Source organism: Poecilia formosa, unplaced genomic scaffold (assembly GCF_000485575.1).
Source record: "Poecilia formosa unplaced genomic scaffold, Poecilia_formosa-5.1.2 Scaffold85, whole genome shotgun sequence".
NCBI classification, from domain to species: domain Eukaryota; kingdom Metazoa; phylum Chordata; class Actinopteri; order Cyprinodontiformes; family Poeciliidae; genus Poecilia; species Poecilia formosa.
In genome coordinates this window covers 61,454-74,293 of record NW_006800024.1, presented here as the reverse complement: position 1 = coordinate 74,293, position 12,840 = coordinate 61,454, and the positions used below count along the sequence as shown (strand labels likewise).

Here is a 12,840-nt window from a genome sequence, read left to right as displayed (position 1 = left end):
CACCAAATATAGTTTGTGTCTTGCAAAAGCCAAAATTCTGACTGTATTTTATTGTGATTTCAATCATAGCATATAAAGGTTTACTCCAATTCCTCTGGTTCCAGTATAAATGCAGCTGTTCCATGAAGATCCCAGAGGTTTGTCAGGGGGAAAAAAAAGTAAACAAACCACATTATGAAGACCAAAGAATGTACAAGACAAGGAAAATTCTGTGGAAAATATCAAGAAAGAGCTAAGTTATAAAACAATATTCCAATTCTCATTGGGCACTCTACAATAATCAAAAATATACATGAGCATCCACCTAAACTGTAAGGTTTTGCACAGACAGCATTAGAGAAGAAGCTGAAGTTTTGTGCCGAGCAAAACTAATAACCTGAATGTGCCATTCACACTCCAATCCACAGTCCTTGCAGCATCCTGATGTGGGAAACTGATCATAGTTAATGGGAAGATGCATGGAGCTACAGGGGGAACATACTATAGACTAAAATACTTGAGGTTCACTTTACAGTAAGGCAACAACTTTAAACATAAAGCTGGAGCAATGATGCAGCAGCAAAACATGGTTCAGAATATTGACCAAGAACAGCAGGACACCAATGCATTCTTCACTTTTTAGGTTTCTAGTAAAGAAAAAAAAAAAGGAATGAAAACTTGCATTTCCAAATTATCTGTGTTTGTGTTAGTATCGGATAATATGTGCCATTTGTTTTTTGTAACGAACAAGTCGAGGGGCATGAAGAGTTAATTTTGTGGATCTGTTGGCTCTTTGAAAAAGGCAAGTTGGAGCTTAGATTTCTGAACGCCAACAGGACATTAAATAATATTTTCAACAGAACCAATGTAAATAATTACAGTCCTAAAATAATGCAAAAGGAAATGTTTATTTTTGACAAAACAGAAGGCAGAGTTCCCGGTATTCTTCAAAACTAGAATGTCATCAGCATCAGTCACCAGAGACTTGTTTACTTTCCTGGCTGATTTGCAAGAAACCTTTGGTCACATGGTTGAGTCAGTGGTCACTGCTGCTTTGAACCCCATAAAATCCACACAATTACCACATTTGGAACCTAGGAATATTTATTAAAAAAATGTGTTCCATCTCTGCAATTTGTAGTAATAGAAAAAAAAAAGCAAACTTGTAAAAATCCTAATTCATAAAGCTCTTTTTTCTTTGGAGAGATTTCTATCAGATACATTTTAGAGTCCATCTAATGGTTGTTGCTGAGCCACACTAGCATGAAATTAATTTCTACAAGTAGCTGCCATGATTTCAAGGCATTTTCTCCGACCAGCCAAGAGTTTTACCTCTGGTAAAACAGCTGAAATGGGACTCTGGTGGCTTTTCAATGTTTTAATTTGTCCATTTTGCTTCTTTACTGAAACAAACCATATGCCTTCAAACTCTTGGATCATAAAACTATTGTTTTAGCCCTGCATTCATCTGCAACTGAGTATTTTGGAGCAAACAAAATTAGGTAATGTTATAAGAGCTTGAAAAAGAAAAACTGTACAATTTACCAAAATGAACAATCCAGTACAACAATTTTTTAATCACAGAACTTTTATTGTTTTTCTTTAAAAGGGAGAAAAATCCACATTCTCAGGAAGAGTTGTGAGGAAGGAGGTGAGGCGGGTAGAGCAGGGGAGAAAAGTGGAACATGGTGAGAAGCAGGAGCCATTAAATATAGCTGCTGGGAGGTTATACAGCATAATCACACAAGCCAATAAGCTTTTCTACAGCGCCAGCTAAAATTTTTTTATTAACATCTGCTTTTTTTTCCCCCAGGATGTCTGGTAAAGGATGTTAATAGCAAAAAGCAGAGAAAAAAAAGGAAAGGGAGAGAGAGAAGAGAAAAAAAAAAAAAAAAAAAAAAAAAAAAAAAAGCAGGCTTCATACAGAGTTCTAATTATTTGGCCAGCAGCAATAGTTTTAAAGTAAGAAACTAATTTTTGGATTAAAAACTGGATAAACCATTGCACCCAAACTGAGCGTGGAAAGGGAAAGAGCAGGGAAAGGTTAGGGAAATAAAATTTAAAATCAACAAGAAGGAGGCAGAAGAAGAGCAGCCGTCATGTGAGAGGAAGCCAGGATCACATTGATGTGAGCTCAGGAGACATCTGAAACAGATAAAAATAAGATCACATGAGTTCACCAGCTTCAGGAAGAACCACGCCACACAGAAACTGGTACTTACAACTTGCAGGCCGGGCTCCATATCTTCGCATGATCTGGTCTTGCGTGAATTTCACAAAAGATTCATATTGTTCTGAAATTACAGATGATGGATGTTTTAAGAGATGTAAAGCTCATTTGCAAGTATTTTGTAACCAGCAGATTGTTTAAATCTTTCCCTTAATCTCTCTTAAAAAAAACAAAAAAAAAAAACAACCCAAACCTCTAACTGCTGTTTTCCACCATTATGCAGTTTGGGTGACCCGTTTATTCAGAATATACCAGACAAAAAAACAGCATTTATAAAGTCCTTTCATGGACATCAATGAGATTTAAACAACAGCTGCAAGAAATGATAATAGAGTCCAGTAAAAGTATTCATATCAACTAAAGTTTTTTTAATTTTACTACGTTACTGCCACAAATCTCAAGGTATTTTATACATCAACCTCAAGTAAAACAAGATAATTGTATGTGTTGATTTTCCACAGATGGAAATAAGAAAATGGTGTGGAAAAATCCATCAATCTTCATAAAAAAAGACTGAAACTATTTCATTGTGGCTCAGGCTGGATGTTACTGCATATCCTCCCATCTGAGCTGTAAATGTCTCAGCTTGGTCCTCCAAGTTTGCGGCTGGGCCAAAAATCTTCCCCATTTTCAGATGATTGACTGAACAGTGCTTCATGAGATGCTTGACGCTTAAGGTGTGATCTGAACCTTTGAAACTGTCATGCTGAATTTAGAAAATTAAATTACAGATGGATTTACTAACAAATGCAAACCACACTTTTCAGATTGTTTTTTTCCCCCTCCATACTTTGGAATGAAACTAAAACTAACTTCAGAAAGCGCTGACATTTATCTTCACCTGCGAGTTTTGTGTTAAGGATCTGTTCGTACTCCTCCCTGATCTTCTCCTCGTGGTCTTTGAGCAGGCGCTCACACAGGTAGCTGACCTGCCTCAGTGTGAACGAGGGCTGGTCCTTTCTTGAGGCACCTGAGAAAAAAAAGAGTTTATAGCTGTTCTTTCTGTTCAACACAAAACATGCAGCCCTGGTGCTGGCACTGTCTCAGCACCTTGGGCGTCTCGGTCACTCTGAAACTGGAGCCAGCGTTAGCATTTTTGATTTATCACTTTATGGTCTTTGAGGTCTGCTGTGAGCCAGGTAGAATGAAATGTGAGTAAATCACCGTCAGCTCAGAGCCAGAATGAGGCTGGGGTAAATACAGCTCTGTCATGGTGAAATATAAGTCCGCTCTGCACAGGGGCCTGGACACCAGAGGATTACATTACATCACACGCACAATAACTGACCTTTATGTTCTTAACTGTTTGATTTTCAGGGAATTTGGAACAAAAAGACATTCCTTCCTCCCACGCTGCTAAAATAAAGTATTTACAACATTTTGTCCCTGGTGGTACATTTTCTCTGAGCCTGTAACTCAACATAACCGCCACCTCCAAGGTCAAGCTTGCAAATGCCTCAAAATTTAGAAGATACGTTTTTAAAATCCCAAAGGCTGTTTAGGAGCAAAATATCCAATCAGCATGAACACCTCATCACCTTTTATAAAGATCTTGGTTATAAGCAGAAACATTCTTGAAGACTCAGTGTCTGTATTATCATTGCTTTATTTCACAAGCAGATTTTATTCTTCTTCATATCCGAGACAGGCCTGCAAGTATTTTGTCACATTCATTTAGTACACACTTGTTTTATCCACTTTTCCTACTGACCAAGTTATTCATAATGAGCGTTCTCTTGTCCACATGTTGTTCCATGAAACGTTTCAATTAGGAGCTGCTACATCATGTTTGCAACAATACTACCATTAAGTTCTTCATCACCACATAGAGTTACAGTTATACTCCTCTCCTCCTCCACCATTTTTTTTTTACTAATACAATTCCTTCACTACTAAAAAAAAAAAGTTGCACTTTAGGCATTATACAACTTATAATTTAAAAGCGTTTTAGGTACGTGTCCTACCAGGTGGGGAGCTGGGAGCGGTGAGGGAGGTACTGGGGCTGGGAGCGTCACTGGAGCTGCAGGCCTCGGTCTGGTTGAAGGCCCCCTCCAGCTGCCGTCGCCTCTGGATCCGGCTGTACTCCTGGCGAAGGTTCTGGAAGATTTGCTCTGGAGAAAGTCGACAGGAACAAAGTCAAAAAAAAAAAAAAAGAATAACTATGACACCTAAAGCAATATGAACTTTGACAGCAAAGAAAATGCCTCCTTGGAAAGAAAATTTTTTTGAGCATCAACTAGAAACATCCTAAACAGTCAGAGGTGAGAAATGGGATTTAAGGGGCCTAATTTTGATTAAATGATATTAAAATAATAATAATAATAATTTTAATAAAAATCATCTTTGAGGTTTTAATCTGCCAGAAAGCTTCCAGGAATTAAATCATTAGCCTGGTCTTTGGTGCCAGTTCTTTTAGCTCAACAAAAAGCATGTTTATACAATGCTGGAGGTCTTCCAGTGTAAACAAAACTATTACAGGAAAGCTCAATCAGTCGACCTACTTCAGACAAACTACAACAGTAACCACTTCCTGCGTTCTCTCAAAAGAAACAAAACATTCACTGACAGGAAACGGTGTTCTAGATTAAATACTGACAGCTTGACAGAACAGCTGTAACCAACACAAACAGCTGGCATAAAACACTATGATCTTGTGACTGTCATTTTCACTTCTGTTTTCTTAAAGATGTTAAAGGTTTTTTTTAAGATGTCATTTCACGAAGGCTAAGCTGCCTAACAATTTCCTTTTTAGTTGGGTAGAAATGTAAAACCGTTCGTCTTCTTTGAAATATTTACATACAATTGTTTCAAAGCTGTGAAGTGGATCATATCAATTTGAAAACCCTAATGTGTAACTTTATTTAAAAAGTGACTACAAAAATTCAAAAAGTGAAAAAAAAAGAAAAAAAAAAAGAATGCCACATTATCCATCTGTGACAAAAGCCATTAACCTGATTCAAAGTTTAAACGCTGAATCAGCGTTTAAACTGACGCAGCGACGTGTTTTTTACGTCGCTGCGTAAAAAAACATGCAGCGACAGTTTCTGCTCAAAACTGCTGGAAAAACAACTTAAAAAAAAACAAAAAAACATGGCCTCAAACTCAGTCGATAACCCAAATATAGGAGAGGAACTTTATCTTTCTTAGTGAACTTTGTGTACGTGGTGCACTTCTATCTGGGGGACCGTGCCTCATTTATCTTGGGTGGAGAGAGAGAGAGAGAGAGAGAGAGAGAGACAGTCTTCATGTCATCACTGCAACCTGCTTATAAGCTGAAAAGGAGCTCAAAGTTTTTCTCCAATGAAACCTGTAACTTGGATTTGTCAGGAATGATTATCGGGTTTTTAAATGGATCTCACAGCATTACGTCAACACACACTCCGACCAATCTGAGAACCACAAAGCAATGGCTGTTTGCCTTATATTGTCCAGTTGAGGTATCAGGCATCAGTAAGGCAATGTCAGCCAAAAGACACGTTTCATCTGTGGTGCACTACAAATAGTTCCGCATGATTTAGTGATGGCGAAACAGTTTATAAATATTGCAATGACGAGGTCAGCTGCAATATATATGCCCAGTTTCTGCTTTCTCATCTGTGCTTCTATCACTCTATGACCTTTAGCATTTTGGGCAACATCATAATGTGTCCAGTGTGAACATCTGCTGCTGTGAGACTCTGTCCAACAGGCTAAGTATCAGATCAGCATTAAAAATGCAAGCTGAAAACACTTTGAATACATTAGCCAACAAATGCTGTACTCCACACAATTGTTCGCAGCATGAATATTGTCTATAACAAGTCTGCTCGGTTTTCTAAGTCATTAGGACGTGTACGAATAGAGCACACCCAAAAAAGCTGCGCATTTCCTATAAAAGCATTAAAAAAAACCACACCCTGCTGCAGGGTTTTGTTTTAGCAAGCGTTTACATTTAGTCACAACCATCCTATTATATGAAAAAATAAATAAATAAAAAAAAATAACTTGATGGGATTTTATGACGAGCTTTAAATGCACTCAACCTTACACACTGCATCTGGGACAGCTTGAAAACAGACACTAAAATAATTACAAGCTTTGATTTCAACTAAAATCTCTCGGTATGACTCTGCATTAAGTGCACACAAACCTTCTTTAGAGATACTCCTGCCATGTCCAGAATCAGTCTTAAAATCAGCACAGCCAATTGCAGTCGAGGCATTTCTGACATATTGAGGTATGGAAACCATGTTCAGTAAACTCCAGTTGTTTGACGCTAAAAACAATCACAATGAAGCCTGGTGCTAAAAACAAAACCAATAAGTTGATATATTACGGCCGATTTGACCAATAAGCATAAAGAATAGCCTGGAGGATTCTGGAACATAACTGCAATTTGTAGCAACACGCAGGACTGTGATTTCACTGATTATAGGTAGAATTCACTTCTTAAATTTAGTTAGCAGCAATATTTTAGAAGGAATGCAGTTCAAAACGATTGACCGAAAATAATTTAAATTTCTATACAAGAAGGGGACAAAAACATTACAGGAAATAAATTATGAAATACCAGCTTCTATTATCATGTGCACTGTGCAATACAAATTTTATTTATGAAAGCCCTGTGTTAAAAAACAAAAAGAACAAACTGAGCTGTTATTAAGAACAGACAACCTACAGAAATCAAATGCTAAATGTAGAGAGAAATAAACCCAATTATTAAGACAAACACTACAGTATCCATTCATATACTGTCAAGTTGTAAGAGCATAGCCATTGAACAGGTCCAGTTTATCCCAGCAGTCCTGCTGCATTCATTAAAAGTAGAAGGAAATTTTGTACACAATGTAATGAAAAATGGCAGACACTTTATACCGACAACTGCTGGGTTCATCTGTGAGGGAAATAAAACGCCTCTTCAACTGTGCATCATGTTGCATCCAATCCTGCCAACTTCGCTGCTCGGCAGCAGGCACCGCTTGGCAAAAACGGCAGCGACACAACCAGGTGAAGCCATCAGAGGCTTCTGGGAGTCAGAGACACACAGCAGAAAAAGCCTCAGCTAAAGAGCTTAGCTGACCAGAGCAGAGCTTTAATGGATGGACAGTTAGCCAGAGAAAACAAAGCTGGCTCACTTTACTTGCGAGTGTCGATAGGAGGTTTCAGATGTTCCAAATACCTTAAAGCAGGGCTGGATAATGTCGCTGACAAACTTACCATGATATAAGCGTCTCATATCAGTCAATATCAACGACTGTCGAAACCTGAGACTTCTAAACTTCTACTGCACAAGTTGCTCCACAGGTTGTTGCTAGACAACCAAAGAGTGAGTAAGTTGATGCCAACCGGTTGAGCTAAATCCTGTCCTCTGCCCACATGCCCCAGAATGATGCACGGTTCTGGATCAGAGTTCAGTGAATATTCTATCAGATGTAATATCTTTTGATACTGACCAAGTGTGTATTGCAATATATTACGATTTATTGTCCAGCTCTACTTAAAGTAAGTTGCGATATGTTCCAAGTCAGCTGTAATTACACCAGATCAGTCAGGAGGAATAATGCCATCAGTTTCAAAACAGCACAAATGGCTAACGCTCCAACTTGTTCTTCAAAGAACAGGAATCATTTTCCCAGAAGTTTATCTCCTGCTGGTGTCCAACTCTGATTACACATCCAACAGTTACCACTAGTAGCTTGTTAAATATTTGATACAATATATATATTTAAGTGAATGTGTCAACATATAGATAAATCTACTCCAATTGCAAGTTTCAAGATCCTGCATTAGGCCTCCAGGTAAAGTGTCCTCTCAACAAGTAAACATAACTGGAAAGCTTCAGTGCGCAGAGCAGGGTGGGGGGAGGACAGCTGACCTTTACCAAATGCAAAACTCTCACTTAGCAAATCACATCAGAAAGATAGTTTTACAGCAGCACTCGCATTCTGCAAGGCACTTAACTGAAGCACAAACCAGTTGTCTGGAGACATCATTTGAATTTGAAACAGATTCCAAGGCGATATAGATCTATATGTGCAAAATTGGACTAAAAGTATAAGTGATCTGGATTTTTTTATTTTTTTTAAACAAAAGTATAAACCGTTGGAGCAGCAAATGGTAGAAGGAAATATGAGCAGCGTTAGAATACGTAGAAGTGTCCTGGATTACATCATCTGAAACCAAAGAGTTTAACTTTCTATAAACTAAACAGTCCTTTCTCTTCAGGTTTCTGCTTAGGGATGCTGAACATTTCACATGGCTTGCAGGTGAATCAATGTCTTCAACATGTAATGTTATATCAAAAACACTGACAAAACAGAGCTAAAAAGAGTACAAGATTAATTGTGGGAAGCCCAACTGATTTCTTTACCATCACTCAAAACAACTGGTTCTGATCATTTCACCACTTCATAATCTTGGTTGTTTCACATTAACCTTTTTGTTGGAAAATGGTCAAGTCTGTCACAGTACACTTGGTACTGATCATGCACACACCCCAGTGGGACCTTTGGTACCCATTCTGACAACAAGAGATATTTAAATCATAGTCTAAAGAAACAAAACATAGCTTAAGATTTTAAAATCTACAAGCATGTGGAAACTTCGAGGCATTTTATTACTAAAATGATTTATGTCCCAAACACAGATATCAGAACTTAAATAAATGCAAATGAAATGTAAAAATGTTCAGGAATTAGTTAAAATACACATGATAATTTACCTGCATATTAAAAAAAACCTGCAATAAAATAAATAATTGTCTTAGTTTTGCAGCGACAAGATAATGATCCATAAGGACAACATTGGCAAAAGGACAAACCGCTCCACATCCCCTCACTGCTAAAAACCAAAATTGAACCCAGCAAATGTCAAATGAAGAATTTGGAAATATATCAAACAGAGACTTGCCCTTTATTTTATGTCATGAAAAGAGCATCAACTTTCAATTACACAAGACAAAGAAGCATCTCATTGCTATTCAATTGCAAGAGAAGAATTCCAAGGACACCCAGCAATACCTTATTGGAATTCAAAAAGCACAAGCATGAGGCCTGGCTGCTGTCAAAAATGCACTGGATTACAGTGGAGATCTCCAGCTAACTATCTGGTGTCCACTTGTGCACCATGAACCCATCCAACACTAACACAATGTAGTTGCCAGTGGGAGAAAACAGGCAATAATGAACAATGCATTCCAGCTCTGTGGAAAGAAAAACGGCTGTGGTCCATAATAGTAACCCCCCACTTAAATACAAGACAATTGTGGTAGTGGAGCCAAGGAACATTAGTCAGGCAGCACCTAATTAGCAAGCTGCAATGATGTGCTGTAATGCCATTTATCTTTTTTGTGTTCTATCAGATAAGATTATTAGATGTTAAAGTTGATGTGTTACCATCTGGTAATGTGCCATTTGTGTTCAGATCAGTTGACTTGTGATTTGCGCAGTCTCCTTAAAACAGATTTTTATTGCAGTTTTGAGAATTTCTCCAAGTATGCATACCAACAATCAATAGATTTGACAAATAAGCAATAGGGATAAGCATTTATCATAGGGAAGTAACACAATAACGTACCATAAACACTAAAGCAAAAAGAAAAAACACTAAAGCAAAAAGAAAAAAGAAAAAAAATTAGATTCAAAGCGCTTTTTTTAATCATATGCCCAGTAAGTAAATATGTTTCCCCAAGACTATGAAATTCTCATTTACTGGGCACACTGGATACCAAAAGTATTTAAAAAAAATACTGTTGATATTAAACAGATAAGATAAAACAAACCATTCAAAAACACACACACAAAAAAACAAAAATGCACAGAACATTTATCAAAGGTCATCTGAGGAGGTTTTCATGGCAAAACATTTTTTTGTATTGCAATAATGTGGGGTTTTGGGACAAAACTTTTAAAAAGGTTTTACAATTCAGAATACAATTTAAAAGTTATTTTTAATTGGTCAAATTTTTTGGAAGTTAAAATTATTTAACAAATGTTAAGTTTATATGAACAACAAGAAAATAACTTTATTCAATAACATATTCAGGCAAGTTCAATACAACTTGATATTTCCACCTCCTTAAGGGGCTGGTTGTGGATAAGGGTAAAACGTCGTTTTGCTTTCAGTTCATTAAAGGTTTCTGGTGCTGATTTATTTAACAGCATCTGTAAAGAAGACAAAGGATTCATGTCTGGCAGTTACTTTTTTGAAATGGATAATTGCTGAAAATATATATCTTTAAATAAATAAGTAAAAACGCCTACGAGAACTTCCTAACATACCTACAGTATTGACATGGCTGCTCATGTGATGCCATTTGCCCGTTTCGTGCCTCAACAGATTAGATGTTTGGGTGTTGAAGCATAGGCAGGCCCCTTTAAATAAAGTCTGTCAGATTGTAAAGAAAGTTTAACATTTAATTCAATTGGCTATTCTCATAGACAAGGGTTGAGCAAACATAATAAGAGTCGTGTCTATTCAACGCTCACATGACAAGAGAAGGGTTTTGAACGCAGCAATAGCCATTATTTACCTGAACATTAGCCAGGACAAGCTAACACAGGCGGGTATTAGAAGCTGGCAAGACGCCACTAACCAATAACTATGAACTCATTTTTACTTTTGTTCTTAATTTGGTGTATTTAACCATCAAAACAACCATATGCGAGCTTGACTTAGCAACGACATTCCCCTTCATCACCTTAGCCGAGTCCGGCTAACGTTTAGCCTCCAACCCCCATTCTGATTCTTCCACTCCACCCAAACCCCCTCCCCCCACGACACTCACCCTGAAACACACAAAATACGTAAAATTATTTTAAAATCTATACCTGGAGTTAGCCTGTGTTCGCCTCCGATGGGCTGAGGAGACATCGAGTGGCCCGGACTATCTACCGGGGTACGGAGGTTGCATCTTTGCGGGGACGGAGTGCTCGGAGTCCCCGGTAGAGGGTTGCACCTTCTCCGCTTGGGAGACTGGGGACTGAGGAGGGCCTCAAACTCCATCGACCGCTTTAACGTCGCACCGCAAGCCATGTTTGCTAAAACAAACCAGGAGAGTAGCAGTAGATAGAAAAAAAAACACCCGCCGAGAAGGGGTTTGACGCTGGCTTTTAAACGTTTCCTCGAATTTCTGGTTCGGCTTTCTTTCTCTTCACAACAACGGATTTTCTGCTCTGAGTAGTAACAGCCGACACTGCCTTCTGAATTTTTAAACCGTCACAATGGCGGATCATACCACTGTACGAAAAGAGGGGTCATGGTGTTATTTTTGACATTATATTTAATGTTATTAACAATTCTTACTCATAATTAAATTTGTAAACATGCTTTTAACATTATCTGCAAACATCCCCTTTAATAAAATCGTACTGTTGTGCCCTTTATTTGTTTTTTTTATTTTTCAACTTCCGGTCATGAATACCCCGGTGTTGGTGATTCCTTCCAGTTGAACTTACATCCAGGGTTCATGAGACGTCTGGTGGAGGTGATGAAGTAGAAGAAAAAAATAATAAAACAGTAGCAAATATCTATGTATTAACTTGCAATTAAAGGATCCTTGAGGTACAAAATTGGGAGTTGTGGGCAAATATAACGGATTATACCATAGTACAATTCCCACAATTGAGTTTTGTGGGAATTGGAATGGAAACGTTAAATGTATTGTAAGAGTCGTTCTTAGATTATTTAATATGGAGTTAGTAGAAGAATGATGACAAAATACATACATATTAAACAAATGAGAATAATTACAATTTTAACCACTCTGCAAACATTACAATGTTTACAGAACATTATAACATTATAATGTTTCCAACATTCCAATTTAAAAATAAATATTAAGTAGGCTTTGATAAATAAGCCAGATTGAGATGGTACAGAGGAGAGGCACTGAATACATCGGTAGAAGGATGCTGAGGATAGACCTGCCAGGAAAGAGACCTAGAAGAAGACCAAAGAGAAGATTTATGGATGAAGTGAAAGAGGACATGAAGGTAGTTGGTGTGAGAGAAGAAGATGCGGAAGAAAGGGTTACATGACGCATAACTCGCTGTGGCGATCCCTGAAGGGAAAAAGGCGAAAGGAAAAGAAGAAGAAGGCTTTGATAAATAAGTACAGTTTTGTCATACTATATTAGTGAAAGCAAGTCAATGTGCAGGTCTACATACATTTACAAAATCAGCTGGGTGCTCTGTAGATGTTGAGTGGGTTTCATAGGTCACACATGGGTCCCATTTTTGACAGTAATTCTTCTTTATCAGGCTGTTAACTTGATACCATTAAGAAATCTGCAGACAGGTTCCTGTGAGGTGCATGTGCTCATGTTCCTTTATTTTTTGTACACATTAAGACAATAAATGATTCTTGATTGTGGGGGGGGGGGGGGGGTTCAGCCCATTTTTCACCAGTTCACTATTATCATGATGGGTGCAGGGTCTTGATGATGTGTGTTGTCAATTCCAAAGATCTGCAACACTTACAGAAACTGGGACATGATGTTTTTGGAGCATGCAAAATGCAAGAAAACACTTTTTTTTTGTAATGCCACTTATGTTTAGACCTCTTGAGGACATGTACGTTTTTAATTGTGTTTGTTTAGGGGCTAAGCATTCTTTGTAGCATTTGTTGGTCTACTAAATTGGGCTTTCCAAGGC

General features: G+C 37.8%; 1 protein-coding gene and 1 long non-coding RNA gene across 2 annotated transcripts; both read right to left on the bottom strand.

The window, feature by feature from the left end:
• Positions 1-1,549: 1,549 nt before the first annotated feature.
• On the bottom strand, positions 1,550-11,410 carry akirin1 (akirin 1). Its single transcript, XM_007557202.2, has 5 exons — positions 11,017-11,410; positions 4,174-4,320; positions 3,051-3,179; positions 2,202-2,273; positions 1,550-2,124 (listed from the first exon to the last, which is right to left on the bottom strand). The coding sequence occupies exons 1-5, from the start codon at positions 11,219-11,221 to the stop codon at positions 2,114-2,116; spliced, it is 564 nt and encodes a 187-aa protein (XP_007557264.1). The 5' UTR covers positions 11,222-11,410; the 3' UTR covers positions 1,550-2,113.
• On the bottom strand, positions 8,786-10,937 carry LOC103141520 (uncharacterized). The gene is made up of 2 exons (XR_476590.2): positions 10,472-10,937; positions 8,786-10,350 (listed from the first exon to the last, which is right to left on the bottom strand). It is a non-coding gene; the product is annotated as an uncharacterized LOC103141520 (long non-coding RNA).
• Positions 11,411-12,840: the final 1,430 nt, after the last annotated feature.

Coding starts and splice junctions, on each gene's coding strand:
- akirin1 (XM_007557202.2), bottom strand. CDS start 11,221: ATGGCTTGCGGTGCGACGTTAAAGCGGTCGATGGAGTTTGAGGCCCTC. Junction 4,321..11,016: donor CGAACACAGGCTAACTCCAG/GTATAGATTTTA, acceptor GACTTTCTCCAG/AGCAAATCTTCCAGAACCTT. Junction 2,274..3,050: donor CCTTAACACAAAACTCGCAG/GTGAAGATAAAT, acceptor CTGTAATTTCAG/AACAATATGAATCTTTTGTG.